Genomic DNA, 22,055 nt, shown 5'->3' on the forward strand with positions numbered 1-22,055 from the left:
TGCCTTTAAAATAGATGTACTTTCTGCTTCCTCCTCCTACCCCTGAGAGGTAGCACAGCTATAAGTGTAATTAAAAGGGCTTGTTTGAGGGAGAGTTGAATAGAGAAACTACTCACAAGAAGCTATTCCTCTCCTTCACTTGCTATATTATATTCAATATAAGTGTTTCCATGACAAAGAATCATCTTGATAATGTGTATCTTTAACGGAGAAATATTCCGTTCTTTAACTACTTCATCACCCTAGATGGTGGTTGAAGTAATTAAAGAAGCCCGGAGGACCTGGACAACATCTGGGCGATTTCCTAGGTCACAGCTGCTAGGTCTGCAAAATATTACTGGAAAGAAGGACAATGAAGGAAATGGGATGAAAGACCATCTAAGGGCTACAACTTAACCATTAAAAAGCAGCCAATCTTCCTCTTTGTTACCCTCTAAACACCACATTTGAAAGTCTGAAATTCCTTTGGAAGGAAGGTAATGATACAGAAAAAGCGGACAGCAAAACACTTTGCGTTCTACTCAGTCTTTTCCACGCTTCCCGGTGCCCAGCTAAGCATGTGGTAGAGTATGTAGGTACCCATTAAATATCAGTTTAATACTGACAGCCAGGTACTTAAGTAGCCAATAAAGTGTTCTTATATAAATCCCTCTACTCTACTCCCCACCTCTCCAACCCCACTTCCCTGGGCTGACCCCACCTCACTGATCTGTTTCGTGAAGGATTAAACTCAAACTCTCCATCTGGGTTGAACTCATGATGCAGATTACCCATGTCCTAAAACTACAATTAGAGGGAAATACTACTTTAATCTGGGAACAAAATTAAGTGGGAACAAAAGGAAGCAGTTAACTCTCTTGAGTCTGGATACACTGACATAACATGCGAAGTGAAAAAGCTGCAGGTTCTGCTTGATTGGTAACTGAATTAAGTAGATTTCAGTACTTGCTTTAGTGACCAGGTCTATTGATCATTAAATAACTTGACCAGGAGAAGGGAAAAATGAAGTCTGTAAAAATTCTCAAGTTTTCCATTTCCCTTTTCTCATGCGTCATTTGCTTTGCTTTTCTGGTTGCCTTGAAAAGACCTTAAGTAATTGCAATGAATTACTCATAACTTGGACACCTTTGACACAAATATGCCTAGTTACAGGAACTAGCTTGTTTTACATTTTACTGAGAAACTTAAATGGAAATTTAAAAATAATTTATTGCACTTAACTATCACCTTCAAAGTTATGAAATAATTCTCCAGCGTAACTGTGAAATGATCACAGAAATGGTCATAGAAATATCTATAAATGTGGCAAGATTTTAGATCGTTTTTTGAGGAAGTAGACAAGTACAAATACATAAACAATTTTTTCAGATTAAATACATATGCATTTTTTAAGAGTGAGTTTCAGACACCAGGAGATTCCACTTCTAAATACTTTTTTAGGGCAGGGGTCCCCAACCCCCCCGGCTGCAGCCGGGTTCCTGTCCACCAGCCTGTTAGGCACCGAGCCGCACAGCAGGAGGTGAAGGGCAGTAGGCGAGGAAAGCTTCATCTGCCACTCCCCATCCGCCCATCCCTCGCATTACAGCCTGACCCATCGCCTCCCCCACTCCGTGGAAAAATTCTTCCACAAAACCAGTCCCTGGTGCCAAAACCATCGAAGACCGCTGCTTTAGGGTATGCCTCCTAAGGACAAGGGCACTCTCCTACAGAACCACAATACCATTATTGCACCCAAGAAAATGAATAATTCCATAATATTCTTTAATATACAATCTAGATTCAAATTTTTCCAGTTGCTGAAAAATGTCTTCCATAGATATATTCTCTTATTTCTTCCAATTCAGGATCCAATCACTGGTCACATGTTGCATTTAGTTGTAATGTTTGTTTTAGTCCTTTAAAACTAGATTGTCCTCCTGCCATTTAGTTTTTCCATGACACGGATTTCTTTGAAGCATCCAGACCAGTGGTCTTGTGGAATGCCCCATATTCTGGGTTTGTCTGACTGTATGCTGAAACACTTTGGGCAAGATCGTTTCACATGTGATATTGTGGGTTTCTTATAGAATCATATCAGGATGTAAATAGTTTCTGCTTGTTCCAGTATTCTTGATGGTAAATTTGACTCCTTGGTTAATGTGGGTGATTGACATATTTCTTCACCGTAAAGGTCCACTTTCCACTTCGTAATTAGTGAGTAGTGTGGGAGGTGATTTTTAAGGACCATATGAATATCTTTCTTCCCATCAACATTTCGCCCAGGAGGTTTGGCATTTATTGATATCTGCCTAAACACATGTTTACAGCAGAAGCTGCAAAACGGTGATTTTCTAATTTTATTATTCCTTCTACATGTATTAGCTGAAATCTTCTGTAAGGAAAAGCTTTCTGTTTTTCTTTTGACAGATTGCCTTTCATTTCAAACACTGGGGTAAAATAATGAGGACTTTCCCAAGATTTCTTCAAGTCCCTAGGTCTAGCTTGGCTACCAGAGTAGTTGAGGGTGATAGTCCTACAGATGGGAGGCAGGAGATGGGGGAAATGTCTGTGATGGTAATAAAGCCCTGGTTCTGCATGTGTCACAGGAAGATAATGGGTAAGAAAGCAATAGTGCTCTTGATTTGCTTACGTGGTTCTTGATAATGTTGGCAGCGATAATCAGAGATGGTATAGCTGTCACTTTCATATAGTTTAAAGTGGTAGTGAGAGCTTAATTTTTGCATTCTTCTGTGGCTATTATGCTGCCTCCCCGATTTTATATCATTGACAATTTACCCAGATTCCCTCCACATGCAAGGTTACTGACCAGGATTCTCTTTTAAATTCCAGAGATGGGACAGCAAATATAGGGCCTCTCCCTGTTCATGCCTTTTCCTAGCCTCAGAGGATACCCAGAGCCTGGGCTCAGGAAAAACACCTTACTTTTCCTAGCTCCATGCCAAATTGGTCTCTCTTCTGCTCTTGTCCAAATGCCGACTGCACTTTTTCCATCTCAGGTAGGGCTGCTATGTGTTTGTGCATCATTTCTTCTGGCCATCCTTATAGTTTCGACAGTGAATTAGCCAATAAATGCTGTGCACCTACTCTGTATACAAAGCTGAGCTACATGCTACAACAAATATAGGACCTGGTCGCTACCTTCAAACAGTTTATCTGGTTGGAAAGACAACATTACAAAAAGACGGAGCTAAAAGACAATCTAGTCTTGTAGGGGTATCTATGAATGAGACTGGGGGTGTTGGTACAAGAAATTTCAAGAACTGGTGCTAAAATTGTGAGCCTCTGTGTTGTGCTGGGGCAAATGTCCATGGGTTTTATAAGATTCTCAAAGAGGACTGTGACTCCATCCTTCCACCACAAAAAGTAAATAATGACCAATGACCAAGAGAGAACAGTTGGAAGATTGGCTATATAGTAGCTAGTTCTCTTTACCGATAGTAAATGTAGTACACATGAAGGTAACACAACAGGGCCCGAAAAAATACATCAAATTCTCTGACTTCAGTGTCAGTCATTCTGTGTTGCCATTTAAGAGTGATTTGGAGAGCTATTAATGAAAGTACTCAAGGCTCACTGTGACATTTGCCTGGGAGAAAACTGGGACTAATGCTGCCCTAATAATCCGAAGTTTGGTTTGGAACTGAGTACTATATCATGACGCATCAACATTTTCCCCATGCTTGTGGATAAGGCTCTCTTGGTACAGCTACGGTGAGCTTGCAACGCCAATCATGTTCAATGACTCATTTGATCTGGTGAACTTGGCAGGGCAAGGATTATTGGCTTTACTCATCAAAAACACTGAGCCTCTGCACAGTTAGGTGACTGGCCACAGCTACATGGATATTAAAGGTGCACCTGGGTGTCACACCCATTTTTTTTCCGTTCTTTGCTTTCTCCAGCATATCTTGCTGTGTTAATCAGGGTAGCATTTGAGGGTGGGCTTCTCGGAAGATTAATTCAGTTGCAGTTTTCAGCTAAATACCGCTGACGAGGACCTGTTTCTATTTGCAGGGTTTCCCTGGGGTAGGCTGGTGTGCTAGTTTTGGACGTTCTTCAGACTTCTGCTCAATCTGTGATAGTATCCTGACTGTAAAGCTCTCCTACTTCCCTGCATAGGGCATTTTCAAGGGCAAAGTCATAAATGGCAACTTTCAGGGCTAGTCATCTTCTCAAGTTGGATCTCAAGAATCAGATTCTTGGTGTTCTAGACCAGCACTGTCCAGTAGCATATAATATAAGCCACATATGTAATTTTGAATATTGCGGTAATACCATAAAAAAGTAAAAAGAAGCAGGTGAAATTAATTTTTATAATCTACTTATCTCAATATATCCAAAATATTATCATTTCACCACGTGATCAATATAAAAATTATTAATGAGATATTTTGATTTTTTGTCCTAAGTCTTTAAAGTTCAGTGTGTATTTTATACCTACTTCACATCTCAGTTACAAGTAGTCACATCGTAAGTGCCCGAATGCCTAGTGGCTACTGTATTGGAAAGCACAGATCTAGAAACTTCTACCAGGAAAAAAAATACAGCAAAGACAAAGAAGCCCCCTTCCCTCTATGGATAATGGCGAATGAAATGGGCTGTGGTCCTTTTATCGGGAATTCAATCATCAGTCATACTCCATCATAGAGAACCTCTGTGCAGCATAGCAAATTTCGCAAAACTACTTTCTAGTGATCCAGTAGCTTCCAGAACCTGAGGCCAGTTGCAAAATGTTGAATAGGACCATTCATACACACAGGTAGAGGAAACAGTCTATGACGCAAATGGGCTACAAGGTTTGTGTGCTCAAAAAATATGTTCATCTAGCTTTCCACATGCCTGCCACACCTCCTGTCAAAACACCTTTTTAAAATGAACATTTTTTTTTTGCATATCTAAAAAAATGCGCAGACAGAGGACTAAGGCCTGCTGCATTAGGAGTGGTAGGGAATACAAGCGTAAATAAAATACGGTCCGTGCCTTTAATGAAACTTGTGGTCTGGGTGGGAAGACAGTGGAGAAAGCAGTTAAAGGTCAAGTGTCCACTATATGGTGAGGATGAAAATCACCCAACTCCAGCCCTCAGACTTGAGCAAATTTCCTTCAGAAAATCCACGTTAAAATCCCACTGTGTTTCTGAATTAGAAGCACAGGGTAGGGTGCTTTAGTATTTACCAGTTATTTACCAGTTATGTCAGCATAGAGCGATTTGTTGAATATGAAAAGCAGAACAAAAAACCCTTTAGAAATAGAACAGATTGTTTTCATGGAGGAAGAGAGGGGACAGATGGGAAAGGTGTGAACCCCTTTGTTGTGACAAGGTGGGGGAGCTTCCTGCTGATGGGAGGGGTAGCTTGAGGCATTAGGCAGAAGCCTGTGGTGTCCAGCAACCAGAGGATGATGCTGAAAGAGAGGAGGGGACAAAGGTGAATGTGATAACTATTCCTGGATGATTAAACGCTTATATGCACAAATACAACACATATGTTTACATTGGGGAAGCTGTGGAGGGCAGTAGTAAAAAACCAAGGTTTGGGAGTCAGACAGCCTACTCCCTGTGTGACTTTGGGGAACTTGCTTAACCTCTCTGTGCCTCAATTTTCTCATAAGTAAAAAAAGGTTCATTAATAGGATTTGATGAGGTAATGTACATAAAGAGTTTAGAGTAATGCCTGGCACATGGCCTGTACCCAATAAATGTCAGTAATTATTATTAGTTTTGGCATTATTATGTCAGTAATAATTATCAGCTATGCTGCTCCCCTAATTTGTTTCTGAAGTTTCATAAGACTGTTGACTCTGTATCAAGCAAACTTGACAGAAAGTTGGCAAATTCTAATGATTTTCTCCCTCCAAGATGGCAAAACTCGGGCAAAGAGATAAAAATGACTTGCCCAAGGGCTCAGAGGCTGCTCCCAAAATGGGGAGGGAGGCCGTTTAAGGCAGTTGTGATGGATTTCCCGAAAGACAAGGACTTAGTACACTTACAGGCTGGACTTGGAATCCAGGCTGCACTACTTAATTGACGGTGTCATCTTGGGAAGTTACTTGATTTCTTTGAGCCCTCAGTTGCGCGTCTGTCAAATAGGGATAATAAATATGCCTAGGGTTCTTAAAACTGATGAAAAGTGCATGTGGGCTGGGCTCAAAATCAGTCTCCCCAATTATTATTATTGCTATTGCTGTTGTAGCAGATCCTATGCGGCAGTAGGCAGTGCCTGTCCGGAACACTGCGATGTCTTTTGGCTCACCACCATACTCCAGTGCCTGGCACAGCGCCTGGTATCCAGTAGACTCTCAGGAAACGTTTGAGGAATGAACGCACATCTTCTGAGGCTGACTTGCCCTCCCTGTAAAAGCCGCAGCCAGAAGCTTATAGCCAGGCATCACTTAGCAGTGAGTGAGCTGAAAGCCACCTTGTCCCTGAAGCCCCTGTCGGAGCTGCTGGAGGGCGCCCCGCCTGGACGCGCATCTTTGTATGAGCTTCTCTCTCCACAGCCCTTATTTTTCTGGTTTGCGGTTTATTTACTTAAGCATTTACAGCTCCCGGGAGCAGAGGGGCTGCCTGTAGCAGGGTCAGGACCGAGGTCGCGGTTTGTATTTATTTTCTGCCTCTCAATCTCAGCGCTGGCAAGTCACAACCCCGCTCCTTTATTTGTGCACCGAGAGGCTTGCGTTTCTTTACCTCCTGCGGGGCGAGGAAACACACAAGCAGCTCGGGCTCAGGAAAGTGTTCTCAAGCCACTTGCCTGTGTCCCCGCTTGCACTGCTCCCAGACTTAGTTTTCTGTGCAAACCCGAACAGGGCAGAGCAGATTAAATAAAGACAACCTCGCGCCTTTAATCCTTGACCGCAAACACTGGCGTTTTTGTGCCCTGGATTTCTGAAATTCTTGGCTCGGGGACTCAAAGCGGGGGAAGGGTGGGTAACAGCTTGTAAAAACTTCCCAAAGCAGAAATCCGAGCTCCTCCCCGCCCTCTGCTCCCAGTGACACCTGGATTCTAGGGAAAGGGGGCAGCCGAAGGAGGAGAGTCCCCAAGGGTTGGGGGCGCCCCCAGAGATGGTTTTGGGTCGCGGGCTCCAAACCCAGCCGCCTCTCTCAGACCCGAGCTCGTTTTGAAGCCCGGACTCTCGGCCGGACGCCCCTCCCTGCCCCGGCGTGCGTCTATTTAGAGCCCAGCCCGGGAGCCCATAGGATTCTGGGACTTGTAGTTCATCCTCCCTGCCCCAGGCGCCGCCGCGACCCCGGACTTGGACTACATTGCCCAGGGAGCTTCCCGGCCTATATAAGCTGCCAGGAGCCGCTTCTCAGTGCAGTAACCATGTGGATGAGCTGCTGAGGCGCTTCCTCAGGCTTGCTGGGGTGGGAGGAGAGGAGGAGGAGGTGGTGGTGGAGGAGGAGGCAGAGGGTGGAGAGAGAAAGCCCACGCCGAGAGGAGGTGTGGGTGTTCCGCTTCCATCCTCGCGGAACGAGCTCCCTCTTCGCGGACATGGGATTACCCAGCGGCTGCTAACCCCTCTCCTCGCCCTCCTCCCCCAAAGCGGCGTGGCTCCCCGGGCACCAAGGTAGCGGCTGGGGCCGGGCAGAGGGTGCGGGGAGTTGGTACTGTTCCCCCGGGGGCAGAAGTTTTTGCCTCGCTCTCTGGGAGTTCTTGGTGGATTTGCACGCACTTGCATGCATTTAGAGGTTCTTTTACAGAGGGCATTTTGGGGGGGTTCATCTGAGGTTAAAAAAATTCTGAACTCCATCGACTGGCTTTGAGGGCTGCCCATTCTGGATTGGAATGGCATTCCCCCAAGTTGGAAACTGTTGCAGCTGCTGCAGGAAACAGTTGTTTTGTTTTTTGTTTTTTGGGAGGTGTGTGCGGGGGTGTCCTGTGTGAGTCCGCTGCAGGAAACAATCTTTCTTAAAATGTAGCCGTCCCTCGTGCTGCACGGTTGGGAGAATAATGCGTGTACTGGGGCCCCAGTGGGGAGGTTTTAAAAAACGGAAGAAAACCCCGGGAGCGGTGAGGGATGAAGTGTGGACGAAGCTCACGCCCGATGAGGATACTTGGCCTCCGCTCTGGGAAACAAGTGCTTTGGGATCTGCCAAACACTTCGCTTAGTTTCAGCCCCTCGGCGCGTTCGAAGTTTGTGCGCACTTAGTCTCACCTGTCAGTTATATATTGGAAACAAATAAGCGAAGTTACCTGTAATCCTCACTTAAGTGATCCCACCAACCTACCTGTCAGATTTGGTGGTGGTGGTCGTGTGTGTGTGTGTTGCGGGGGCAGCGGGGTTGTCTCTCCAGGAAGGAGTCTAACGGAAGTGGAAGTGTGGAATTTGAAAATTTCTCTTAGGCACCCACATCTGGCCAATCTCATATTGTCTTCCTTCTTTCTCATTATTTAGGAGCTGACTACGGGGGGAGCCAGACTCGCACTCCTGGCTGGGCGTGTTTTGGCAACAGAGTGCCTGACCCGGGTCAGGTGAGTGTGGAAGCCTGAGAGCTGTAATCAATAAGGAGTTTTTGTCCTAAGCCTATTTAAGTTCCCTCTAAAGAGTCATGGAGATGGGGAATAGGAAATAAAAGGAAACTTCATAGCTCAGTCTCCAAAATTTGTCACTGCCTTTGGTGAGGGCTTTAGGGAGCGGATGAGATCCAGAGGGCAGTCCTGCCTAGTACTTTTGGCCCTAGCTCAGAAGTGAAGCAGCCTGAAGGTTTATGAGAGGAGGGGAAAAAAAGAAAAACATTAAACGGACCAGTAAAAGGGATGCCCATTGGTGACGTGAGAATTGAACTTGCCAGGTGGTGTGCTGATGATTTAAATTCTGAAGGATACAGTGTATTTCATCTGCCAAGATATGTAAGCAAAAATTATCTGCTTCTCTCTTTCAAAATAGTCACTTTCTTTTTTCTTACTGTGAACGTGTGTTTAATCAGAGTAGATTGGGTTCCAAGAAATGAAAGTGGTTGCTGGCAAACTGAAAGAATTAGAACTTTAAAAAGGGAAGTTCTTGAAACATAAGATAATAGCATCCAGCCCTTGACTTGAAGCCACTTGAACATCAAGGAATCTGGTGGATTCCTATGGTTTAGGTGCCTGTCATGGGATATGAGCTTAGAGCAGCATTTAACTGTAAACACAAGCAGCTCCTATTTTTTTCCTCCCCAAATGTTCAGACTGCACTTCACGAGAGGGAGGTTTCAACGGGTGCACATACATCCTCATTGCTGCAGATTTGAGCATCACAAGTTTTTTCTTCTGAAATGGTCAGGAAGAGGGTAAACGATAGGGTAATATGGGTGGGGGGCCTGGGTCTTCGTAACTTCTTTAACATTCTAAATATTTAGCTGTTCCCTGGGCTACAATCTTCGGGCTTTGCTAATTAGAAAAGAAAAGTCAGACATTTCATTATAGTAGTATTGTGCTTTTGTTTCCTGTTGATAAGCTCCTCAGGAGTGCTCGTGGAGTGGGAAGGATTTGGATATGTGAGGTCTACTTCCTTCTTGGAGTTTTCTTGACTCGTATGGCTACGTGGGCACTCATAAGGCCAAGGATTGGGTTCAGGTCCCCTCTTCAGAGTAAGGTGCAGGCAGGGAGAAAGTGGTCTCTTCTCTGGTTGCTAAAAATAATAATGCCCATTAAGTACTTGTAAGCCAGGTCCAGAGCCATACATCACAGAAACCCTGTGAGTCAGGTACAGGTGAAGAAGCTGAGGTGCAGAAAGTGAAATCACTTGTCCGGTAACTAGCACCCAGTGGATGCAAGATATAACCCCAAGGTTTGGGACTCTGCTGCTTCCCACAAATGCATCTAGGTTTGTGGGGCGATAAGGGGATACCTGGGAAAAGTGGTAAACTTATTGCTGTCGATGAATAACTTTTGCTTGTGTCCCACCAAACGATGAAGGAACAAAGTGACCTTGATGTAAGAAGAAAACGATGTAGCCATAGATGTAGGAATAAAAGACTGTGGCTATTTGAGGAGGTCTTAGGTGTTGTACTGAGTTCGTTTTGGTAAGCTGTGTGCTGCAAGTCTGCATGAGGAGAATAAAAGAAACCAAACCACAAGGAACGTTGCTTAAGTTCATCATTGGGTTTATCTCACACCTGAAATCCATCTTGATTGTCTACATCAAGGCATCTGAGCAGGTTACAAGAATCAGGTGTTTCTCCATTGGAATACTTCGAAAGTTTAAATTGCAGTGAGTCTAAACTGTGAAATGTTGATGTCTTTTCATGTATCCTTCAGTTTGCTTTGTGGCCAGTTGTGTAAGAACACTTTTCTTTTTCGTTTCTTTCTCTTGCGTGTGTGTGTGTTGAAAGTATAATCTGCTTTTTGAATAATTCAAATTGGAACAGAATATCCTATCAAGATTTCCTAATCAGGCAGGGAAAGTTCTTCATGCTCGTAATGAATTACTCCTGGCCTCCAGTTTGGTACTCATGGAAGTTGTTTGGGGTTGACAGTGGTGTTATCCATTTAAACACAGCGGTTGCCTTTTGGAGGGAGTTAGCACCTTTTCTTGAGGAAGGAGAGATGGAATGTTTGCTTAGAGAAGAAATAGGCGAACTAAAGACAGATCTGTTGCCTTTTATCTCAAAATATTTTCAGCTGAGGAAGACCGTAGTCTTAAAGAGAGAAAGAAACTTCTAATACAATGGTATACTAACAACTGACTTCCACAGCAAAAACCCAAATGGCTTTTTAGCTCATTTGTAATGATTTCATGGAAAATCTGATTTCTTTACAAGCAGCTCTTAAAAAACAAACCAAAATGAAGCAACAAACACCAAATTTGAACAACAGAAAAAAGTCAAAGAATTAAAATTAGGCCTGGAGTTAGGTTTTTAGGTCAAGCTGCTCTTGGGCACGTCTAATTAAGGAGTCTACCCAAGGCCAGTGCCCCATCTTTTTGCTGTTGGTTTGATCTTTTAAAATAAAACACATTGCTTTCACAGGCTCTTTCTTTAGTAACTGGAAGTACACGCGAGTTTTTAGTTCACTAAGTTTTTGCCCAGCTCTTTTTTTTTTCGGTACGCGGGCCTCTCACTGTTGTGGCCTCTGCTGTTGCGGAGCACGGGCTCCGGGTGCGCAAGCTCAGCGGCCATGGCGCACGGGCCCAGCCGCTCCGCGGCATGTGGGATCTTCCCAGACAGGGGCATGAAGCCGTGTCCCCTGCATCAGCAGGCGGACCCTCAACCACTGCGCCACTAGGGAAGCCCTGCCCGGCTCTTTTGATGAAATGAATTAAGGCTTGAAGTCAGGGACAGGAATGACATAATTTCCATGATTCCTACCAATTGTCATAGTGTTTGTGGTTCTGAGGTTATTGCTAATGAGGATGAGCTGAAACCATCACCCACTGAGCTATTCCTCCTGTTGAACTATGTCCAGGTTCCTCCCTAAACTGGACATTGTTTAAGGCACTTGGTATGATAAATCTATTCTAGAAACTCTAATGCCTGTTTAAGTTGTGGTTCAAATATTTTATTCCTTCATTCAACAAACTTTGAGTACCTGCTGTGTGCCAGGGTGTGTTCTAGATGCTGGGGATGCAGCGATGAGAGTCCTATTCCTAAGAGGCTTAAATCCTAACTGGGGGTAGGCAGCCAATATAATAAGTAAGTGTTGTAGTGTGATACGTAGTAAATGCTATGGAGAAGAATAAAGCTGAGTGAGGGGTAACGGAAGACAACAGTGTTGGTGAGGAAGTGGAGAAATTGGGACCTTTGTGCACTGTTGGTAGGAATGTAAAATGGTGCAGCCGCTGTGGAAGACAGTATGGCTGTTCCTCAAAAAATTAAATGTAGAATTACTAGGTAACCCAACAATTCCACTTCTGGGTATATACCCCAAAGAGTTGAAAGCAGGGATTCAAACATTTTTGTATACCCATGTTCACAGCAGCGTTATTCACTATAGGCAAAAGATGGAAACAACCCAAATGCCCATTGACCCATGAACGGATAAACAAAATGTGGTATATCTGTACAGTGGAGTATTATTTGGCCTTAAAAAGGAATGAAATTCTGATACATGCTATAACATAGGTGAACCTTGAAAACATTCTATTAAGTGAAACAAGTCAGATGCAAAAGAACAAATAGTGTATGGTTCCGCTTAGAAGAGGTTTCTAGAGCAATCAAGTTCTTAGAGACAAGAGGCAGAATAGGGGTTGCCCTGGGCGGGGCTGCTGGGGAATGGGGAATGTGTTTATTGGGTACAGTTCCCTTTTGGGAAGATGACAAAGTTCTGGAAATGGATTGTCGTGATGGTTGCAGAATAATGTGAATGTACTTAATGCCTCTGAATCATACACTTAAAAATGGCTAAAATGGTAAAATTTGTGTTATATATGTAGATCTTACCACAATGAAAAGAAAAAAATGATAACAGCAACAGAACAGTAAAGGGAATAAGGGAGTACTCTGGGAGATCGGGAGTCATGGAAGGTCTTTTTTTTTTTCTTCTTTTGACTTCAGTCAGTCTCTTTATTTTCAGTTTGCGTTTTGTTATTTATACCTGCAATGCGAAAACGTTGTGATCGGTTTCTCATCTCTGTTTATGGTTGTGGTAATAGGGAAATCGATTGTTAATTGGTCAGCTCAAACTGTACTCATTTACCTATTATGCCTCCTTGTCTCTCTCTCTTATTTTTTTAAAAAATTTTTGTTGATTTGCCATGTTGTGTTAGGGAAGGGCTGTTTAACACGGTGGCATTTCAGCAGAGATCTGAAGGAAGTGGGTGGGTGAGCCATGTAGGTGTCTGGGGGGTGGATGTTCCAAAGGGCCAGAGCAGCCAGTGTAAAGGCCCTGAGATGGGAGCAGGTGGGGCCTGTTAGAGGAAGGACAAGGAGGCCAGGATGGCTGCAGCTGAGGGAGAGTGCCAGGTGTTCAGGTGGGAGAGGGAATCGGGAAGATTGTGCAGGGGCCAGGTGTTTGCCGGTATGCAATGATTTGTTTCCCCGAGGATTTGTAAACTTGCACAGAATTCTCAGTGGTTCTCGGCATCACTAAACCACCTTGTCCTTTCCAAAGAGGCTTTGGTGAGGCTGGCAGGATCACATACCAGCTTGGAACTTGCTGGGGGATAAAACCCAGATTTCTAGACTGGTTAATCACCTGATTTACTTGGGATTGTAATTCACTTCAGGAGGAAAGGCATCTTTGATAAAAGAGGTGAACGTACTGTTAGCTTGGATAACAAAACAAATTCTAAGAACCTAATGATATTCCTGGGGGTTTATCTTCAACACAAACCTTTTGTGCCCTGTGGCTACCCTGCAGTCTGTCTAGTCTCATTTTAAGGAATTACACAAAGAGCACTCATGCTCTGCTATCTAATATCCTTCGGGGATATGAAGTTCCTTCTAAGTGATTCTCCCTGATGAGTGGAGTGGACCCCTCAATGTGTACAAACGTGTAACAAAAATACATTTTGTTACTTATTGTGTAAGATGTACGTATTCAGTTGTAAAACCTTAGGAAGTATAGGCAACAAAACAAAAGCAGTCACTTCCAATCCTACCATCTAAGATTAGGGTTTCAAACTTTCCCTCTATGTATAGACATATAAAAATACATGTATGTTTAAATTTTGTGAAAAGGGACTCATACCTCCTGTTTGATTCCTTGCCTTTTGCATTCTATATTGTGAACATATTTTCTTCTTAATAAATAGACATCTGAGTCATTTATCCAGAAGGGGCTGTACATTTGATGGGATTTCATTGGAATGAGGACATGTATGGAATCACTAGGGTAAAAAAAAAAAGTATATCATTCAGGTTTCATCACTGTCATAGAGTCCAGGTTTTCTCATTCAGTTTGTACTGTTTTTAAGAATGTAAAAAACAGTGGATATGTGTATATGTATAACTGATTCACTTTGCTGTACACATGAAACACATTATAAATCAACTATAAATCAAAAAGAAATAAGGAGAAAAGAATAAAAAAAGAGAATGAAATGGAAGGTAAAACACTATTCAAACGTCAGTTACCACATTACAGGGGTAAAGCCTAGTTATCATGTATTTAAATAAAAAGTTTCTCATTGGTTCTGCAAAGTAACCTAATCCCCTGAGGGGTTAGGGCCAGGCACTCTTTTGTTTGCACTTAACAGGAAAACTTTACTCTAGAAAATTGGAAATACATGAAGTAGTAGCGATCTTAGTATTATGAACCCCTCTTTACTCCTTACTCACCCTCCATGGTTATCAGTTCATGACCCATATTGTTTTATCCACATTCTCATATACTCTTCCCTCTCTTCTTGGATGGTATTGAAACAAATCTCAGATATACCAGTTCATCTATATTTTAGTATATATCTCTAGTATTGGGATTCTTTTAAAAAAAACAATCACGATACTGTTGTCCATCTCAAGGGGAAAAAAAGCAAATTTTAAAATTGCATCTGTGTTCTCACTTCCTTAATTTAAATAAATTTATTATTTCAACATATATATAATAATAACAGATATGCATACTTCAGCAGTTTGTTTGAATTAAGAACCAAATAAGGTCGATACATTGCAAATGGTCACTGTGTCTTTTAATCTATGTATTTCCTCGACCCCTCTTTTCTTTCCATGCATTTTTTGGTTGTTATTAAAGAAACTGGGTGATATCTTTTCCTATAGTCTGCATTTTGCTGACTGCATCAGTGTGGTGTAGTTGAACATGTTCCTCTGTCCTCTATATTTATTATATTTGTGTTTAATTTGATAGTTAGATGCAGAGGCTTCATCAGAGTCACGCTTTTTTCCCCCCCAAGTCTACTGTGAGCTTCACTCACGGGCGTGTGTGGTATGTCTGGACATGCTTTCTTGTGATTAGCATCCAGGGATGCTGATTGCCTCAATCCATTAGTTCAGCTGGACTTGTAACACTCCTAATTCTATTTCTGGTTCATTTATTAGCTGGAATATTTTATGACATGAAATTTCCTCCACTTAGTGTTTGGTTCCCTGGGGTAAAGTTTCATATATATATATATATATATATATATATATATATATATATATATATATATAAACAAAAGACAGGATCAATACTTCAGTCTCTCTCTGTGTTTTATCAGTTTTCAGAAATAACGCATTGATCCCCTTGCATGATCCATGGCAATGGATCTCAAGTGGGGGACATTGGACGATATCTGGGGACATTTTTGGTTGTCACAACTGGGGAGAGGGTGCTACTGGCATCCAATGGTTAGAGGCCAGGGGTGTTGCTAAATAGCCTTCAATACATCTCACAGCTCTCCAACCCAGAATAATCCATTCCAGAGCATCAGCAGTGCCACTGTTGAGAAACCCTGTACCGAGATGACCAAGGGGTATGGTTATTTTAATATCATTATGAACTCATGGCTTTAGACATATTTTCTATGTTTCATTTTGTGTAGTCATCCTTATTGATGTTCAAATTGTCCATCTCTGCTCAGAGAGAGGCTACTCAAGTTGATTCAAAAGACACAACCCCAGTGGTCTTAGACTTCCTGCTTCTTGTATGACAAGATGTTCCAGGCTCATCTTCTATATTTCTTGACGCAGACCTGAATTCAGTCTTTTCTCCGAGAAGCCCTAGTTCTTTTGAGTGGGAGATGGTACTTAGAGAGCTGAGCTCAGGGCCAGATAGGTACTCTTCTCACTCTCATCCTATGGGTCAGAAAATAAATTAAAATGAAGGAAATGTAAAACCTGAACATTTTTCATGAAAGCTTTTCCAGAATGTAATCGATACATCCTTGCCTTTGAAAAAAAAATTCTGAACATACTCTTTTTCGTGTGTGTGTGTGTGTGTGTGTGTGTGTGTGTGTGTGTGTGTGGTACGCGGGCGTCTCACTGCTGTGGCCTTTCCCGTTGTGGAGCACAGGCTCTGGACGCACAGGCTCAGCGGCCATGGCTCACGGGCCCAGCTGCTCTGCGGCATGTGGGACCGGGGCACGAACCCGTGTCCCCTGCATTGGCAGGCGGACTCTCAACCACTGCGCCACCAGGGAAGCCCTGAACATACTCTTAACTTTTCAAGTTGGTCTCAGTTTTAGCTTTAGTGGGCTGGGGTTAGGATGTAGGAGTTCTCCCCAGTCAAGCAGGAATGTTACTCTTGTTCTATAGCCATGCTTTTCAAACTGTGTGGCAGGCCATTAAGAAGTTGTGAAATCAGTTTGGTGGACCTTGATAGATGATTTTTTGATAAAGTAGACCAGAATAGAAAACGTCACAGTATATCACGTGGATACTTAAAAGAACTGTGTATGCTGCAACAAGTTTTCTCAATCTTTCTCTCTCTCTCCCCCCCCCCCCCCGACACACACACAGAGTAAACATTGGATTGTAAGTTCAGTGTATTTCTTACTGTGGGTCACAGCCAAAAATTTGAGAAACCTTGTTCTACATCTTTACTACTCCATTTGTGGTCACCAGACCAGCATCATTGGCTTCAAACTGAGAGCTTGTTAGAAATGCAGACTCTCGGGTCCCACCCCAGATCCACTGAAGCTGAAACTGCGTTTTAGCAAGGTCCCCAGGGGGTTCTTAATGCGTGTGAAAGTGTGAGATCTGTGCTGGAGGGTGCTTGCCCCTGTGCTTTTTCAGAACTTTTTTTTTTTCCCCCGGTATGTGGGCCTCTCACTGCTGCGGCCTCTCCCACTGCGGAGCACAGGCTCCGGACGCGCAGGCTCAGCGGCCATGGCTCACGGGCCCAGCCGCTCCGTGTCATGTGGGATCCTCCCGGACCGGGGCACGAACCCGTGTCCCCTGCATCGGCAGGCGGACTCTCAACCACTGCACCACCAGGGAAGCCCCCAGAACTTATTTTTATAGTTTGTTTTTTCATGGCTAGCTGTCACCTCTTGAAACTGACCTTTGTACTTTCCCCTAGCAGCCTTCTCATGTTCAATTAAGAGGAAAGGTAGGCGAAATCACCAACTAAGGTGAGGGTATAGAAGTCTGGCAGGATTCTTCCAATCCAAGAACATGGTATATCTCTCCATCTGTTGGTATCATCCTTAATTTCTTTCATCAGTGTCTTACAGTTTTCTGCATACAGGTCTCTTGTCTCCCTAGGTAGGTTTATTCCTAGGTATTTTATTCTTTCTGTTGCAGTGGTACATGGGAGTTTCCTTAATTTCTCTTTCAGATTGTTCATCATTAGTGAATTGGGAGGTTGGGATTGATATGTATACACTGATGTGTATAAAATGGATGACTAATAAGAACCTGCTGTACAAAAAAATAAATAAAATAAAATTTAAAAAAATGGTTATGAAGAACCTAGGGGCAGGACAGGAATAAAGATGCAGCCATAGAGAATGGAATTGAGGACACGGGGAGGGGGAAGGGTAAGCTGGGACGAAGTGAGAGAGTGGCATGGACATATATATACACTACCAAATGTAAAATAGATAGCTAGTGGGAAACAGCTGCATAGCACAGGGAGATCAGCTCAGTGCTTTGTGACCACCTAGAGGGGATAGGGAGGGTGGGAGGGAGGGAGACGCAAGAGAGAGGAGATATGGGGATATATGTATATGTATAGCTGATTCACTTTGTTATAAAGCAGAAACTAACACACCATTGTAACGCAATTATACTCCAATAAAGATAAAAAAAAAAAAGTCTGGCAGGATTCTCTCTGATAAAAATGAGAGCTTTCATGCTTACATTGAGGGATTTTTTTAAATTGGCTGTTTGGATAGAGGTAGAAAGAGACCAAAATCTACATGTAAAGCCTACTAAGGATTGTGAAGCCACAGACATACAGAAAGCTGCATTTTAGCCTGTTGTCAGACACTTTGAGGAAGTTACGTTTTATAATGTTCTATGACCCTTCGAGTCAGCAGAACTTCTGAACTGCTTGGTATAGCGTTGCTCATCAGAAAAAGATGAACAGAAGAAAAAAAAATCACTAGCCTCCAAATTCCTCGGTGTTCATTTGCATTTCAGGAGCAGCTCTCTTTGGGAAGTGATTTTGTTTTGCAAAAACAGCTTGAAAAGCTCCTCATACCCCCTTCACATGCACATATTTCTGAACAGAAAAAGCTCACAAAAACACCTAGACTTGGGGACATTCATGTACTGCCCAGCCACGTGTGTGATCATGTTCTGTCTCTGTACCTTTGCACGTGTGCTTTCTGCCTGCCGACCCCATCCTCATCCCCTCTGTATCCACCTTGCCAAGTGCTTCTCTTCCCAGCCAGGTGTTCTTCCTTCTGGGAAATCTTTCCTGAACCTTAAAAGTCTTTGTCATCTGAATCGCCGTGACATTTCGTATCTATAGGCCTTTTTGATTTTTCCCTCATAGGAGTACCTGGCACATAGTAAGTGCTCACAGATACTCATGAATGAGGTTATTTATCTATGTTTTATCTCCCATTGAAGTCTGTAGGCTACTTCTTCATCTAATTTTTTGTACCCCTGTCCCGGTGACCTATTTCCTGAGTTGGCCTGTTGCTTTGCCCGTTTGCCGTGGAGAATGAAGTGAGAACCGGGTAGAAAGGTCTTCAGCAGTTCCTCATGGTTGCTTTTGAGGTGCTTTCTCAGCACAGCTCTCTGGAGAGCATTCGGCTTGGAAAGTTGGTGATGGTTACTAAGAGGGAGTGGAGGTAGGAATGCGGTAGTGAATGAGCTGCTCTCAGGTTGAAATGGTGTTGTCCTGCTGAGCCGCAGGATGGGGACTCCCGAGAACTGGGTGTTGCCTGCGTGTTCAGTCCAGGCAAAACATGTAACATACGTGCATCTGTTTCCTCTTCTGTAGAATAGGTATAAAAATACCTGCTTTGGGGCATTGCTGCCAAGTTGTAGAGAATAATAGATGCTAGCCAAAGGTCTCAGAGATCAAAACAACCAGGCCTTTCCAGCGGGGTGATTTGGTCCCCCAGGGGCCATTAGGCAGTGGCTAGAGATTTTTTTTTTTTTTTTGTCCTCACAGCTGAGGGGAAGAGGGTGCTAGTGGCATCTAGTGAGTTGAGGCCAGGGATGCTGCTAAACATCCTACAGTGCACAGGAAGGGTCCCCCACAGCAAAGAATTTTCTGCCCCCCAGTGACAGTAACCCTGAGGCTGAGAAAGCCTAGAGTGTTTTTCCCAAACTTAGTGAGACTTTTCTCTCTCTCTCAGGATATTAACCTAACGTGCTTTCTAAAATTATTTATTTATTTATTTTTTTGTGGTTCAGACTATGGGGGCGCGGAGGGGAGTCTTCTTAGGTTGGGACTGACTTTAACTTTTTAACAAAACAAACACCCTCCCCATCCCTCCAAGCGTTGGTCTTGGTTCCTGGAGCCCTGTGGTCTGCAGGCTTTGGCCACCAGTTGGTTTGTGTGACCTCCAAGAAGTCACTCAGAGGATGTTTGTTTGTTTCCACCTACAAAATGAGGACTTTTGGCTAAATGATCTCTCCCCACCAAATGTAAAGTGCTCTGACTGCCAACTTTGATTGGCTTCTCTTACGTTGGCCTTTAGGAGTAGGCCAGGAGCACGTGTCATACCGACATCTTTTCTGAGAAATAACTCTGTAGATCATGTACCTGTTTCAAGAGTAGCTTATTTAGCGGATGTGTTTGCGAAAAGGCAAGCAGTTTATCTCTGTGTGTGTGTGTGAGATGTCTAAAAGGAGCAACAGTTTAAACCAGAGGATCGCTCCGAACTTCAGATTTACGATTATTATTTCTGAGATTGTAACAGAGGGCCCTGCTTAAAGTTGAAACTTCTGAATTGATGACTTTCTTTGCCACTGGCTGAAAACGAAAGCAGAATGCGATCTTCTGAGCTCCAGAGAGAAGTGCTTTGTGCAGTCAAATAAATTATCTCTTGATGGGGACGCACTGCATTTCTGAGGACAGTCTGATTACACTCTAGAGGAACCAGAAGGCAAGGAGGGGGCTGCACAGAGACGTGGATGGCAGTGGGGGTGGGAGCATCTAGCCGGGTGTCCAACTGCAAAACGTGCTGCTGCTCGTCCTCGTTTCACAACGAAGATGATATCGTCAAAGTGTCTTTGCTCAAAGGAAGTTCCAGAATTAACCGTGAGAGTCCCCAGTAAGCAGAGACGGTTAGAAAGAGAACCTTTTCTCCTTCTTTTGGCAGAGTCAACCATGAAAAGGATGGGTTTTCTCTCCCCCGTATTTACAGCCGTGTTACCATATATGTGCCTGGGCTAGGGCGTCTTACTGAGGCGTGTGCTTCTCTGGAGGGAGTGTCCTTGGCCTCCAGCCAGGACATTGATCAAATGCTGGCAGCTCTTCCTTTTCCTGGGCATACTCTTGTTTTCCCTCTAAAAGGCCTCGTGGTTTTGCCTGGCTTTGCCCACCGGGGGCTGCTTGACCTAAAAGTGAAGTGATGCCATTTTGTGTTGGTGGCGGCTATGGTCCCCCCCGTGTGTCCCCCTCCAAGTCCCTGAGGTCTCTTGGACCTCCAGGCGCTTGTAAGTCTCTGTGCATAAGCCCGCTTCTTTGCAGCCTAACTTTAAAGGGTGCTTTATGATTTCATTCTTTTTAAACAGTCATTTTTAAAGCGAGCAGCAATAAAACCAGCGCTGAAAGACTTTGGCGAAAGCCCTTTGTTTTGTAGGGGCTGGAGGTGATGTGGCTATGCCAAGAAAGAGCAGGAAAAGCTGATGGATTTCCATTGGCTACGTTTTTCAGCAGAAGAATGACTTTCCAAGCGTACGGTGCTTTCAGGCCAAGTAGCAAAACTTGGGGTTCCATAGGTGTCGTGCAGTCATCTATTCTTCACTTGGTGGTGCTTGGGTGGTTTGGGTCTTACTTGGGGAGAACATTCTGTAGGAGTTGGTGTTGGCATGTTCAGGTAAACGCATGTCACAGTGTGTCCCTTGTCTGCATTCATTTGGACTTGCTGGTTGATAGACTGATCTTCAACTGATCATAAGCCCATAAGCCCTCAATACGAGTAGCTTATGAGAGTAGAAAAGAGAGCAGATCAGAAGGTAGAATAACAGCACACAGGAATGTTTCCTGTGTCTTGCCTCCAGTGTGCTAAGTCCGTTATTTCCTTTCTTTGTGTTTAATCCTCAACACAACTTTATGAGGTAAACTCTGAGGATCCCCATTCTGCAGATCAGTAGTTTGAGGCCCAGAAAGAGTAAGTGACTTGGTCAAGGTTCCGAACTTCCCATCACAGTTACAATAAAAGCCATGCATTTTACCCTTGTGAAGTCCCACTGGCACAGGCTTCTCTTTTCTCTGACCTTGCCCAGTACTTTCCTGCTTTCCCCATGAATTCTCCCGACTTTGCACTGGTTTTCTGTTTCTGGAACGTGCCAAGCCCTTTTCTGCTGTAGGGCCTTTGTACTGGCTGTTTGCTCTGCCTAAAATGCCCTTCCGCCTGATTTCTTTTGCATGACTGCCTCTGTCTTGACTTTCAGGTCTTATTTACATGTCTCAACTTGTTCCCTGACCAGCCATAACTGATGTGATTGGGTGACAGTTTTAATTCTCGGCATAGTACTTATCATTGTCTGACTTGATTGTTTTATCTCTTTTGTTTGTTTACTGTCTTCACTAGAATATGTGTATCATGAGAGCAGGGACCAGGACTGTCTTATTTGACCTACATCCTCAGCGCCTGGAGTAGGGGTAATATATAGTAGGTACTCAATGTGTCAAATAAAAAGGATTTAAGTTTCGAATCAAGGGGTCCTCTCTAAAGCCCTGGCTATTAAGTTGTATGGTTTGCATTTTAATCCTATTCTATTCAGTTTTTTATATTTATATGATATGAGTCCTAAGTACACGACCAGCCAGTGCCAGAGCAAATCTTAAAGAAAATTTGTAGCAGCAGTTTTTTCAAACTGTTGGGCCTCAAGAGCTCTTTACATGCTTAAAAATTACTGAGGACCTCAAAGAACTTCTGTTGACATGAGTTATACCAATCTGTATTTATAATATTCAGAATGAACCCTGAGAAAATTAACACAGAAAATATAAGAAATAGACCTATTGCATATTAACACAGTAACCTATATTTTTAATAGACAATAACTGTGTTTTCCAAAACAAAAAAAATTCAGTGAGAAGAGTGGCATTGTTTTACATTTTTGA

General features: G+C 43.4%; 1 protein-coding gene across 1 annotated transcript in view; it reads left to right on the top strand.

The window, feature by feature from the left end:
• The first annotated feature begins 9,978 nt into the window (after nucleotides 1–9,978).
• ITPR1 (inositol 1,4,5-trisphosphate receptor type 1) overlaps nucleotides 9,979–22,055 on the top strand; it is a 318,730-nt gene continuing 306,653 nt past the window's right edge. Inside the window, exon 1 of the mRNA XM_073787587.1 lies at nucleotides 9,979–10,191. Within this exon, the coding sequence (XP_073643688.1) occupies nucleotides 10,028–10,191 (164 nt within the window). The 5' untranslated portion in view covers nucleotides 9,979–10,027. The remainder of the gene's footprint in view (nucleotides 10,192–22,055) is intronic.

Source organism: Tursiops truncatus, chromosome 10 (assembly GCF_011762595.2).
Source record: "Tursiops truncatus isolate mTurTru1 chromosome 10, mTurTru1.mat.Y, whole genome shotgun sequence".
In the NCBI taxonomy this organism is placed as follows: domain Eukaryota; kingdom Metazoa; phylum Chordata; class Mammalia; order Artiodactyla; family Delphinidae; genus Tursiops; species Tursiops truncatus.